Source organism: Jaculus jaculus, chromosome 14 (assembly GCF_020740685.1).
Source record: "Jaculus jaculus isolate mJacJac1 chromosome 14, mJacJac1.mat.Y.cur, whole genome shotgun sequence".
Taxonomy (NCBI): domain Eukaryota; kingdom Metazoa; phylum Chordata; class Mammalia; order Rodentia; family Dipodidae; genus Jaculus; species Jaculus jaculus.
Window position 1 is genome coordinate 14,579,576 of NC_059115.1, and position 13,748 is coordinate 14,593,323.

The 13,748-nt window shown below is 49.6% G+C and overlaps 1 protein-coding gene across 5 annotated transcripts; it reads left to right on the forward strand.

Moving 5' to 3' along the window:
- The first annotated feature begins 1,840 nt into the window (after positions 1-1,840).
- On the forward strand, positions 1,841-13,748 carry Syt5 (synaptotagmin 5). Of its 5 annotated transcripts, none has more exons than XM_045134107.1 (9): positions 1,841-1,967; positions 2,969-3,071; positions 4,087-4,259; positions 8,010-8,129; positions 8,254-8,421; positions 10,533-10,700; positions 10,921-11,038; positions 11,288-11,421; positions 13,188-13,748. In XM_045134107.1, the coding sequence occupies exons 2-9, from the start codon at positions 2,993-2,995 to the stop codon at positions 13,386-13,388; spliced, it is 1,161 nt and encodes a 386-aa protein (XP_044990042.1). In that variant the 5' UTR covers positions 1,841-1,967; positions 2,969-2,992; the 3' UTR covers positions 13,389-13,748. The 5 variants fall into 5 exon arrangements, with proteins under 5 accessions (XP_044990042.1, XP_044990040.1, XP_044990041.1 ...); XM_045134105.1 differs by having other exon boundaries at positions 1,845-1,967; positions 2,937-3,071; XM_045134106.1 differs by lacking the exon at positions 1,841-1,967 and adding an exon at positions 2,513-2,799 and having other exon boundaries at positions 2,937-3,071.

Sequence of the window (13,748 nt, forward strand, 5' to 3'; positions counted from 1 at the left end):
TGGCATGTCTGTTATGGGGGAAACCACTGCTCTCTAATTGGTCTGAAGGCATGCTCTATGGGAGGGAATACATGCCTGGTACTGAAAACCTAATCAAAAGCCTATGGTGGGGGTGGTCATGAGCATTAGGAGTGTAATGCCTGTTCTTGTCTGGCTAAATGCATATATTTTGCACACCAAATTGCCCTATAAGCACTTTACTTAATATTCATACCCATATATTAATGCTACTCTCACTTTTGGTTAGAGAAGCTTCTATTTTCAGATGGCACTGAGCACTAGGATGACCCAAAAGGCACCACAGTGCTGAGAAGAAGTGACAGAGGAGTGCTCAGCACTGAAATATCTCTATCACACCTTCCAAGGCTCAGGGTCACTGTGGAAGAGGTGATGGAAAGAATGTAAGAGCCGAAAGAAGGGTAGAAAGAAGGGTAGGACTGCTTACAATGCAACTGGCCAGACAAAAATTGGCATTGATATCCATGACCTCGCAGTGCCTAGCACCATCTTCACAAGACCCTCATAATAGTAGGAAAAGACAATGACATCAAAATAAAAGAGAGAATGATGGAGAGAGGGAGGGGATATGATGGAGTGTAGATCTGTGGAGGGGAAAGTGGGAGAGGGAGGTAATTATCATGGTTATTATTTTTCTGTAAGTATGGAAACTGTTAATAAAAAAGGGAAAACAGGGCTGGAGAGATGGCTTAGCGGTTAAGCGCTTGCCTGTGAAGCTAAGGACCCCGGTTCGAGGCTCGGTTCCCCAGGTCCCACGTTAGCCAGATGCACAAGGGGGCGCACGCATCTGGAGTTCATTTGCAGAGGCTGGAAGCCCTGGTGCGCCCATTCTCTCTCTCTCCCTCTATCTGTCTTTCTCCCTGTGTCTGTCGCTCTCAAATAAATAAATAAATAAAATTTAAAAAGGGAAAACAACAACAAAAGAAAAGAAAGGTTTGGATAGTTGAATCTCTCAGAGAAGGCTGGAGCCCTAGATCTCTCTATTGGCTGTAGCCAAGGAGAGGGACTTTGTCTCCTGGCTCTGTGTTACCAGAAGATGATGTCTGGATACCTGAATCCTTGAGTCTCCACAAGTGGTTCTCTTGGACCGTAGGACCAGGTGTCCTGGAGTCTACTTGTTGGACTCTGAGAAGTGTGGTTTGGGGGGCTGGAGAGATTGCTTAGAGGTTGAGGCACTTGCCTGAGAAGCCTAAGGACAAAGGTTCGATTCTCCAGGTCCCATGTAAGCCAGATGCACATGGTGGTGCATGCGTCTGGAGTTCGTTTGCAATGGCTAAAGGCCCTGGGGCACCCATTCTCTCTCTTTCTCTCTCCCTCTCTCTGTCTCTAATATTTCTTTTAAAAAAATCAGAAAAAAGGAAGTGTTTTTATTTTTTTAGGATTTAAAAAATACATTTTAAAATTATGTATTTAATTGAGGGGGGGGGCAGATAGAGAGAGAGAATGGGCGCTCCAGGGCCTCCAGCCACTGCAAAGGAACTCCAGCAGCATGGGCCACTTTGTGCAGCTGGCTTACATAGGTTCTAGGGAATCGAACCTATATTCTTTAGCTTTACAGGCAAACGCCTTAACCTCTAAGCCATCTCTCCAGCCCTAAGAAGGGTATTTGTGTGCGTGTCTAGCGGCGCGGGGTGGGGGACCCCCGGGATCGGTATGGATGTCCCATGGCTGGCCCAGAGGACAAGATCCTTGAGGGTACTTGGATGAACGTCTGAGGACGCCATGGTGGTTCTCGGAGGGGCGGGCCAAGGGGAGGAGCAGGGCGTTCTCCCTTGCCAGGGCTGAACACGCGCGCGCGCACACACATATACACACGCGTGAGCGCGCACCGCGCGGCTCCGCTCAGCCGAGCTCCGTGATCAGCACCCAGGACAGCGCCATTCGCCCACGTGCGGGGGCGGGGTCCCGGCGGGCCGGCGCCTGGGTGCCTGCAGGAGGCTCCAGTCCAGGTAGGAGCTGCTGGGACCTGTCTGCCCCAAAACATATACCCAGTCCCATTCCTAGAGGAACCTGGGCGTATGTGTTGGGGTCGGGGGGTAGAGAAGGTCGTGGGTGGAGGGACTTTGGGGAAAGCTCAAGAAAGACTGGGAGGCTGAAATCTGAAGCGGGTCGATTTAGAGAGGCGTGGAGACAAAGAGACGGTGGGGCGGGCGTGCAGAAAGGAAGGGAAGAGAGACCCCGAGGGACAGAAGCCAGACGACCAGACAGAAGGCAGTTGAGACGCAGGCAGCGAGAGGCAGATGGGGAACAGACAGAATGGGGAAAATACCTTTTTTTTGGGGGGGGGGAGTTGGAGAAAGAAGTGGAAACTTAGGTCCCGAAAGCAGGTGTAAAGCCCGAGCTCTGGGTGCCGGAGAGAGTCTTGCAAACCGGGAGGATGTGGGGGCCCAGCAGAGGCTCTGAGGCAGGGTTCCCCTCCCACTCCCGCCCTGTCCCCAGCAAGCGTAGGGAGAAGAAGAGGGTTCGATTCCGAGACGCTCTGGGCTCACAGACCACAGGCCACCCCTCGTCACCATGCTAGGTCGGGCCGAGGGATCTGGTCCCGGGATCCCAGGCACCTACAAGCCTGCCCCGCCCGGACTCCGCTCCTGTGCGTCAGCCCCGCCCGTTGTCTTGGCAACAGGCGGTTGCCCAGCAACCAGCCTCCTGGTTCCTACCCCACCCCAAAGGAATCTGACTGTTGTCCTGAGCGACCAGGTCCGCTTGTTCCCACGCCTATCTTCGCCCTCTTCCGGTTCTGACCCTGGGGAAGGGTCGAGGAAGGGCTGAGAAGGATGCCTGGTGTGTGGGTGAGAGTACCTTGCAGAGAGGGGACGCCCCTTTGGGATGGAATTGGGTCCCCTAAAGCCCACCTAGTATGCACAGGAAGCTGAAGGGCGTTGTTGCGCCAAGGACTCAGTGGATGCCTGGGGTGGGAGTGGGAGGTTAGGGCGCTTGGCTGCTTCTGCAGGAAGGACCTCAGGACCCCGACGCCATGTTCCCGGAGCCCCCAACTCCCGGGCCTCCAGCGTCCGAGACACCTCCCGATTCCAGTCGCATCAGCCAAGGCGCAGGTATGGAAACCCCGGGCCAAAGCTGACTGCGGGACACACTGGCTGGGATCTCCGGGGGAGGGGCTCAAATGCATAAATCCGAGTTGGTGCGCTGGAAAATCCGGCAAGGATCGTACGTCAGACAACTTGGACTGGAATATGAATGAAATTGAGAGAACAGGTTTGCTGAAGCGGATCAAGGGGTATGGCCAGGAATGGAATCGTAGATGTGTGATTGGGCAGTCCCACCTCTCCCTTTAAAATTTTTGCTTCAACTTACTTATTTGAGAGAGAGAAAGAGAGAGGCAGATAGAGAATGGGCGCGCCAGGGCCTCCAGCCACTGCAAACGAACTCCAGACGCATGGACCACCTTGTGCACTTGGCTTACGTGGGTCCTGGGGAATCGAACATGGCTTTGTAGGCAAGCACCTTAACCGCTACAGCACCCCCCCCCCACCTCTCCCTTTAATCCCAGTACTTGGGAGGCGGAAGGTAGGAGGATCGCTGTGACTTCGAGGACAACTTCAGACCACATAGTGAATTCCAAGTCAACCTGGGTTTAGAGTGAGACCTCACCTCGGAAAAACCAAAAAGCAAACAAACAAATAGAGATAGGGAATATGAAACCCAGGAAGGGACGTGACTTCTAAAAGCATTAAGGATTGAGCAGGAAAGAAGGAACTCTAAAACTGGGCATGGTGGCGCACACCTTTAATCCCAGTACTTGGGAGGTAGAGGTAGGAGGAATCTCTGTGAGTTCGGGGCCAGCCTGGGACTACATAGTGAATTATTGGTCAGCCTGGGACTCTACCTCGGAAAAACAAAAACAAAAAGCATCAACTAGGCGTTGGGGGGCGGGGGGGGGGGGCGGGAGGTCGGTTGGAAGGAAAACCTGGGAATGAAATGGAATGGAAATGGCTGGAGGGTAAAACCAAGCCAGAATTCAAGCGGCCGGGTGGAATCAGGACTCTAGAGAGCGAGAAGGTCGGCCTGCTTTCCAGGGCTTCAAGGCAGATTATACTCCTCTCTCTGCAGTGCCCCCTTGGGCCCTGGCCACCATCGTGCTGGGCTCAGGCCTCCTGCTCTTCAGCTGCTGTTTCTGTCTGTACCGGAAGCGCTGTCGAAGGCGGCTGGGCAAGAAGAGCCAAGCCCAAGCTCAGGTCCACCTCCAAGAAGTGAAGGAGCTGGGCAGGAGCTACATAGACAAGGTGGGGCCTGACTCAGCTCCTCAGTCATTTCCTTTTCTCACCCCTGCTGTCAACAGTCAGTCTTCCAGCTAGCCTCAATCTCTGGTTCTTTCCTTCTTCTTTTCTATTTTATTTTAATTTTTATACATATATATATTTGTATGTATGTATGTATGTATATATTTGGTTTTCTGAGGTAGGGTGTCACTCTAGCTCAGGCTGACCTGCAATTCACAATGTAGTCTCAGGGTGGCCTTGAACTCACGGCGATCCTCCTACCTCTGCCTCCCGAGTGCTAGGATTAAAGGCATAAACCACCACACCCAGGTCTATAAGCATATTTTACTTATTTATTTATGAGAGAGAGAGAGAGGGAGACTGTGTTCACCAGGGTCTCTAGCCACTGCAAACAAGCTCCAGATGCATGTGCCACCATGTGCATCTAGCTTACGTGGGTTTTGGGGCATTGAACCTGGGTCCTTAGGCTTTGCAGACAAACGCCTTAACCACTAAGCCATCTCTCCAGCCTTTTTTTTTTTTTAATTTTAGAGAGAGTGAGAGAGAGAAAGAAAGAAAGAAAGAGAGAGAGAAAGAAAGAGAGAGAGTGTGGGTGAGTTGGCATGCCAGGGCCTCCAGCCACTATAGTTGAACTCCAGATGCATGTGCCACCTTTTGCGCATGTGTGACCTTGCACTTGCCTCACCTTTGTGCATCTGGTTTATGTGACCTGGAGAGTCAAACATGAATCCTTAGGCTTCACAGGCAAGTGCCTTAACCACTAAGCCATCTTTCCACCCCTTTTTTATTTTTACGAGGTAGGGTCTCACTGTAGCTCAGGCTGACCTAGAATTTACTATGTAGTCTCAGGCCATCCTCGAACAAAAAACAGTCTTCAAGGTGTATTTCAGAAAATACACATTGTTCTCTGAGCCTCAAACTCATAGTCATGAACTTCTTCCCTCTCAACAAGTAGCTGTTATAACTATGACCCATGAGGGCTCCCTCTGGGCTCCTGGCACCCAGCCTCCATTCCAGTCCTTTAAGACAGTACTGATTAAAGAGCATCTATAGCCAAGTGTGGTGGTGCACGTCCTTAGTCCCAGCACTAGGGAGGCAGACGTAGGAGGATTATTGTCAGTTCAAGGCAAGTCTGAGACTGCATAGTGACTTCCAGCTCAGCCTGGGCTACAGTGAGATCCTACCCTGAAAACACACAAGCAAAAACAAAACAAAACAAATTAAAAAAAAAACTCACAAAAACAAACAAACAAAAAAAAAACTAATAGTATCTACATCAGAGTCATGTCCATATTTGCTGAAGTGTAAATTGTGGATGACATATTACACAGACCTTCTAAGTCAGGATCCCTAAAGAGGTGGCCCCTGGCATCTTGTCACAAGTGTCAGGGGAAATAGGATTCACATTGGATTTTGAGCTGGAGATGGCCTAGGTTAATGAAAAGTTACATGCTATAGACTGTCAAGCACACAGTAATTATGCCATTGCTCCTTTACATTTTCCTGTGACAAGAGTCACCAGTGAATGTGGCAATTTGGAGTGCTATCCTAGTACATTATTAGCATATGGAAGTGTTCCTGGAGGGAATCTAGGGGGTTTTCTGTGATACGATGTCCAGGTTCTTTGTGCCTTGAACAAAGAACTGAGCAAGGAAAGCATTATCCAAACGCACAGATTTGGACTAGCGAGATGGCTTAGCAGTTAAGGCACTTGCCAGCAAAGCCAAAGGACTCAGGTTTGATTCCCCAGTACTCACGTAAAGCTAGATGCACAAGGTGGTGCATGCATCTGGAGTTCATTTGCAGTGGCTGGAGGCCCTGGTGCACCCATTCTCTCTCTATCTGCCTCTTTCTCTCTCTGTCTCTCAAATAAATAAATAAAAATTTTAAAAAGTATAGACTCAGCTGGACGTGGTGGCACATGCCTTTAATCTCAGCACTCGGGAGGCAGAGTAGGTCGATTGCTGTGAGTTCAAGGCCACTCTGAGACCACATAGTGAATTCCAGGTCAGACTGGGTTAGAAAGTGAGACCCTACCTTGAGAAAAACAAAAACAAAAACATAGATTCATTAAATGACTGAGGACCAGGCATGATGGCGCACACTTTTAATCCCAGGACTCAGAAGGCAGAGGTAGGAGGATCTCAGTGAATTTAAGGCCAGTCTGGGACTACAGAGTGAGTTCCAGGTCTGCCTGGGCTAGAGTGAGGTTCTACTTTGAGGGGGGGGGGACGGTGGGAGAGGGAAAGTCAGGCTTGATGGCACATGACTTTAATCCAGCACTGGGAAGGCTGAGGTAGAAGGATCACTATGAGTTTGAGGCCAGCCTGGGCTATAGAGTAAGTTTCAGGTTAGCCTGGGCTAGAGTGAGAACTTGCTTCAAAAAACTAAAAAGTGGGGCTGGAGGGATGGCTTAGTGGTTAAGGCGTCTGCCTATAAAGCCAAAGGACCTTGGTTTGATTCCCCAGAACCCACATAAGCCAGATGCACAAGGTGGTACATGTGTCTGGATTTCGTCTGCAGTGTCTGAAGGCCCTGGCATGTGTATTCTCTCTCTCTCAAATAAATTTAAAAAATTAATTAATTAAACTTTTAAAAACTGAAAAGTGGTCTGGAGAGACTGCACAGTGATTAAAGGCACTTGTTTGCAAAGTCTGATGGTCTGAGTTTAATTCCCCAAAACCCATATAAAGCTAGATGCACAAAGTGGTGCATGCGTCTGGAGTTTGCAGCAGTTAGAGGCCCTGGCCTACCCATTCTTTGTGTCTCTCTCTCTCTCTCTCTCTCTCTCTCTCTCTCTCTGCTTGAAAATAAATAAAAATATTAAAAAAATAAAAAAAAAACTAAAAAGGGACTGGAGAGACTGCTCAGTGGCTCAAGGCACTTGCTGCCAAAGCCTGATGGTCTGGGTTTGATTCCTCAGTATCCATATAAAGCCAGATGCACAACTTTCACATGCATCTGGAGTTTGCAGTGGCAGAGGGCCCTCCTAGTACGCCCATACTCACTTCCTTTCTTTCAAACACATAAATAAATAAATAAGCATATGAAAGTATCAGTATACTCTCCAGTGTGGAAGTGGGCTTGAACCAGCATGTGGTTCATGAGCCCCAATTTTTGCGGGGGGCCAGGGTGTTTTTATTACAAAAGGAAAAGGAAGAGTTCTTTGTGGGGGTGGACCTGGGCTTTTGTTTTGTTATGTTTTCTCGAGGTAGTTTCCTGCTCTAACCCAGGCTGACTTGGAATTCACTTTGTAGCCTCTGGCTGGCCTCGAACTCGCAGTGATCCTCATACTTCTGTCTCCAGAGTGCAGAGGTTAAAGATGTGTGCCACCACGTCCAGCTGTTTTGTTCTTTGACTGACATAAGTGATTGACAGCTCTAGGTTATATTATGCTCACTGTGTATGCACCATCCCCCATCCTCTCTGCTGTTACCATATGCATGATACAGCCATGTCATTCCTTCAAGGCTGGCCCTAACTTCCTGTCTCAGAAGTGTTCTGCATCTTTCCTTTAAGTAATGAGACATTACCAGCCCTTTTGTTCTAGTCTAAGCATGACAAATACACTGTTTCATTATGTCTATTCCCTGTCCATAGCAGACATCACCAATCAAATGCAGAGAAAAATGCTGCATTCTGTTGCCATGTGTAGTTTCTGCCAATGGCAGACATTAATAATCAAACATTATTCTGAGCCTGAAGGTGCTTTCAGGAGAGAATTTCATCTACCTTTGCCCCTGGCTTTTTAAGGTTCAGCCAGAAGTGGAAGAGCTGGATCCAGCACCATCTGGGCCAGGACAGAAGGTAACAGAAAAACATGAGCTAGGACGACTACAGTACTCACTGGATTATGACTTCCAGAGCGGCCAGGTGGGTGTGCATGAGGGGAGATGCAATGGAGGGAAGGGCCCCAGGGTTTCCAGCTGTTCCTGGAGGAAGCCCTGGGAGGGAGGCTAAGACTAGGACCATCCTTGCTGTGCCTGGGCACCTGCAGCTCCTGGTTGGCATCCTGCAAGCTGAGGGCCTGGCGGCTTTGGACCTGGGAGGTTCCTCGGATCCCTACGTTAGTGTCTACCTTCTGCCCGACAAGCGGAGGCGGCATGAAACCAAGGTGCATCGGCAGACGCTAAACCCACACTTTGGGGAGGCCTTCGCCTTCAAGGTGAGCTCCTGACGTCATGGTCTCCTTGCCTCCTGTCTCTGGAAAGCTGAGCACAGACCCTTTCAGTATTTCCTGGTGGCAGCTGTCAGCTTCGGGGAGTGTTCACAGACCTTGAGTTGTCCCCTGGCTACAGCTGCCTCCTGGGCTCTGTTGCCTTGGCCCTTGGGTGCATCCATTTGGGTTCTGTTAACTCATTTTATTGTATTTTATTTCTTTTTTAATATTTTGTTTTTCTTTAATTATTTGAGAGAGAGAGACAGACAGACACACACACACACACACACACACACACACACACACACACCCGCAGAGAGAGGGCCAGAGCCTCTAGCCACTGCAAATGAACTACAGATGCATGCATCCCCTTGTGCATCTGGCTTATGTGGGTCCTGAGGAATCAAACCTGGATCCTTTGGCTTTGCAGGCAAGTGTCTTAACCACTAAACTATATCTCCAGTCCTATTTTATTTTATTTTTTTATTTTTGGTTTTTGAAATAGAGTCTTACTGTAGTCCAGGCTGAGTTGGAATTCACTATGTAGTCTCAGGGTGGCTTTGAACTCATGGTGATCCTATTACCTCTGCCTCGCTTTAAAGGCACATACCACCATGCCCAGATGTTTCTTTTTCTCTCTCTTTTTTTTTTTTTTTTGTTTGACATAGAGAGAGGGAGGGAGAGAGAATGGGTGCACCAGGGCCTCTAGCCACTGCAACGAACTTCACATGCATGAGCCACTTTGTGTATCTGGCTTACGTGGGACCTGGAGAATCGAACCTGGGTCTTTAGGCTTCTCAGGCAAGTGCCTTTAACCACTAAGCCATCTCTCCAGCCTCTGGCTTTTTCTTTAAGTGTTTTTTTTTTTAATTTATTTTTATTTTGGAGAGAGAGAGAGAAAGAAGAAGAAAGAGAATAAGCTCATCAGGGCCTTCAGATGCTGTAAATAACCTCCAAATGCATGGACTACCTTGTGCATCTGGCTTATATAGATCCTGGGGAATTGAACCTGGGTCTTTTGGCTACACAGGTAAATGCCTTACCCGCTAAGCCATCTCTCCAGCTCGTTTTTTTTTATTATTATTATTATATACATATTTTTTTTTGGTTTGTTTGTTTTGTTTGTTTTGAGGTAGGGTCTCACTCTAGCCTGTGCTGACCTGGAATTCACTATGTAGTCTCAAGCTGGCCTCAAACTCACAGTGATCCTTCCACCTCAAATTATTTTTATTTATTTATTTGTATGCAGAGAGAGATAGAAGAGAGACAGAAAGAGTGGGAGTACCAGGGCTGATGCAAACCAACTTCAGATGCATGTGCTACTTTGTACATCTGACTTTTCATGGGTACTGAGGAATTGAACCTGGATCCTTAAGGCTTAGCAAGCAAGCGCCTTAAACAGCTGAGCCAACTCTTCAGCCCCCTGTCCCCTTTTTTTCAAGGTAGGTTTTCCCTCTAGGCCAGGCTGATTTAGAACTCACTCTATAATCTCAAACTGGCCTGTAACTCACAGCAATCCTCCTACTTCTTCTGCCTGCTGGGATTAAAGGCATGTGAGGGGGCTGGAGGATGGTTTAGAGTTTAAGGCACTTGCCTGCAAAGCCAAAGGATCCAGGTTTGATTCCCCAGGACCCATGTAATCAAGATGCAGAAGGTGGTGTATGCATCTGGAATTCGCAGTGGCTGGAGGCCCTGGCAGGCCCATGCTCTCTCTCTGTCTCTCTCAAATAAATAATTTTTGTTGTGGGGGGCGTTCGAGGTAGGGTCTCACTCTGGCTCAGACTGACCTGGAATTCACCATGTTGTCTCAGGGTGGCCTCAAACTTATGGTGATCCTCCTACCTCTGCCTCCCGAGTGCTGGGATTAAAGGCATGCGCCACCAAGCCCGGCAATAAAAATATTAAAAAAAAAAAAAAAAGGCGTGGGCCACCACACCAAGCCGGGTTCTGTTAACTCATGATCTCACCCCCCCCCCCATCAACTCCCATAAGTCCTTATAATTTCTCGGATTCTAGGCTTCACTAGATGCTTGTCACCTGAGAGTGCTGCCCCTTACTTCCTCCTTCTCTCTGACTTTCTACCCTCTCCCTTGCATTCTCTTGGCGCCCCTCCCCAGGTCCCCTACGTGGAGCTGGGAGGCAGGGTGCTGGTCATGGCCGTGTATGACTTTGATCGCTTCTCCCGCAACGATGCCATCGGGGAGGTGAGGGTCCCCATGAGCTCTGTGGACTTGGGGAGGCCCGTGCAGGCCTGGCAGCAGCTGCAAGCAGTGCCCAAGGAGGAGGTAAGCACCTGCAGAGCTCTGTTCACCCCCACAGTGAGTCAATTGGATCTTTGACAGTTCAGTTCCTCGAAACTACTGGCCTTGCAGCTGCTGGGGGGCGTGGGGTTAGCTCCAAATAATACATTGATGTAAGGATGCTTGTCTTTGGACCATACTTATCCAGAGATGGTTTGGGGTTAAAAAGCATGGCTTGAGTGACGGGTTCCATTCTTCCTTTCAGCAGGAGAAACTGGGCGACATCTGCTTCTCTCTGCGCTATGTCCCCACAGCCGGGAAGCTCACTGTCATTGTCCTGGAGGCTAAAAACCTGAAGAAGATGGATGTAGGAGGATTGTCAGGTGTGGGGGAAGCAAAGGAAATGGTGTGCTGTGTGTGGGGTGGGTGTTCTGGCTAAGGTTATGAACTGTTTCTTGTGGTGGTGGGGGGGGATGGCACAGGGAGCCCTAGGCTGCCTTGGGAGGAAACAGATTTGATTTTGGAACAGATGACCCCAGGGTCTTGGGGAGTCTCGATGGAGGTCCAAAGGAGAATCCTCGTTCCTTTTTCTGCAATGTGATGATAAAACTCCATCCTATACACTCCCCCAGACCCCTATGTCAAGGTGCACCTGCTGCAGGGTGGCAAGAAGGTACGGAAGAAAAAGACGACCATCAAGAAAAACACTCTGAACCCTTACTACAACGAGGCCTTCAGCTTTGAGGTGCCCTGTGACCAAGTTCAGGTGAGGACAGACGGCTAAAACAGCTCATCCCTGGAGAGCCCTCCCCGAGCACAGGCCCTTAGGAATCCCCCTTGCAAAGAGAAGGGAGACTTTGAACATCGACCTAGAAACCAGGTCCTGGGGTCTAGGGTCTTGTTGTCCTTCTCAGTGTCCTCCTTTGAGTACCAGGAGGCCCGACCCTAAACCTAGGCTTGGGCACTCTTTTCTCTAATCCTAAACTTAACCTTAACACTAGCCCTAGCCCTACTGTGAGCCTTACGCCTAGCCCTAGCTCTCCCGTAGCTCCAGCCCTAGCCCTCTCTCTCGCTCTAGCCATAGCCCTCAGCCCTTGTCCTGGCCATAACCCTAACCCTATCACAAACTGGAACGATAGCCCTATATACCGCCTTAGGCTTAGCCCTAACCCTAGCCCAAGGCCTAACCCTAGCCTTTGCCCTACACTTAGCCTTGGCTGTGAACCTAACACTAATGCTAAACCTAGCCTTAGTCCTAAACCTACCTTAGCCCTAGCAATAGCCCAAGACCTAACTTTGCCCCAACCCTAACTCGAACCCTACCCCACGGCCCTAGCCCTAACCTTAGCACCAGCTCTAGCCCTATCCTAACCCTCATCGTTTTTTTCTTTTCTTTCTTTCTTTTTTTTTTTTTTCTGAGGTAAGGTCTCACTCTAGCCCAGACTGACCTGGAATTGACTGTGTCGTCTCAGGGTGGCCTCGAACTCACAAGAGACCCTCTTCTGTCTGCCTCCAATGTGCTGGGATTAAAAGTATGCACCACCATGCCTGGCCTAACCCTCACCTTAACCCTGGTCCTAGCCCTACCCTTACAAGACAGAGCACAGCCAGGTCAGGCTTGGCTTCTGCACCTCTGTCCAGGCCTTACAGGTTTACCTCTCTTCTGGGCCTTCCCCTTAACTAAGTTTAAAGACCCAGAGAGAGGGCTGGAGAGATGACTTAGCAGTTAAGCGCTTGCCTCTGAAGCTTAAGGACCCCTGTTCAAGGCTTGATCCAGGACCATGTCTGGAGTTCATTTGCAGCGGCTGGAGGCCCTGGTACGCCCATTTTCTCTGTCACTCTCAAATAAATAAGTAAAAATAAACAAAAAAAAATGAAAACAAAAAAAGACCTAGAGAGAAAGAGACAGACAGACAGAGAGAGAATGGGCATGCCAGGGCCTCTAGCCACTGCAAAGGAACTCCAGGCGCATGTGTCCCCTTGTGTATCTGGCTCACTTGGGTCCTGGGAAATCAAGCCTGGGTCCTTTCGCTTTGAAGACAAATGCTTTAACCACTAAGCCATCTCTCCATCTTGGTGCACACCTTTTAATCTCAGCACTTAGGAGGCAGAGGTAGGAGGACTTCTGTGAGTTCGAGGTCAGCCTGAGACTACATAGTAGATTCCAGTTCAGCCTGAGCTAGAGTGAGATCCCACCTCTCTAAATGAACAAACAAACAAACAAACATGAGGTGGTGCATGCCTTTAATCCCAGCACTGGGGAGACAGAGATAGAAGGAAGGATCACTGTGAGTTTCGAAGGCAGCCTGAGACTACATAGTGAATTCCAGGTCAACTGGGCTGCGAGACCCTACCTCAAGAGACCAAAACAAGAAAAGAAACGAAATAAAAAGTATGTTTTAAGTTGGGGATGTGGCTTAGTGGTAGAACACTTGCTTAGCATGTAAATGACCCTGGGTTTATTACCAAGTACCACCACCACCAAGGAATCTTTCATCTTCCTGTCTCCTCCTTTTTCCCTGCCCACCTCAGAAGGTCCAAGTGGAGCTGACAGTGCTGGACTACGACAAGCTGGGCAAGAACGAGGCCATCGGAAGGGTGGCAGTGGGCACGGCAGTGGGTGGAGCTGGCCTGCGGCACTGGGCTGACATGCTGGCCAACCCCCGGCGACCCATTGCTCAGTGGCACTCGCTGAGGCCTCCTGACCGAGCCAGGCCAATGCCTGCACCCTGATTTCTCACCCACAAGCACAAGACCCAAGATCCCTGAGCACAGCCCAGTCCCATTTTGGGGATCGTTTTCCTAACAAGCCTCCCCTACTCCTCAATCGCATCCATTCTCATGCCACATGGGACCAGTTTCCAACTGCCAACCCTCCTCCACATACCCAGAAACCCTAGGGACCCCTGAGAGGGAAAGCAGTCTGGTCCCCCCCACGCCCCCACCCCGTGCCCACAGGGTCCCACCCACTGCTTTGATGCTTTGACAATCAACACTAGAATCTTCTATCCCCTTTCTCCCAATGCATTAGTTCCTCCTCCCACACAGCTCTGCACTGCTACTGGGGCCAAATAAATACTCAGTGTCTTCGTG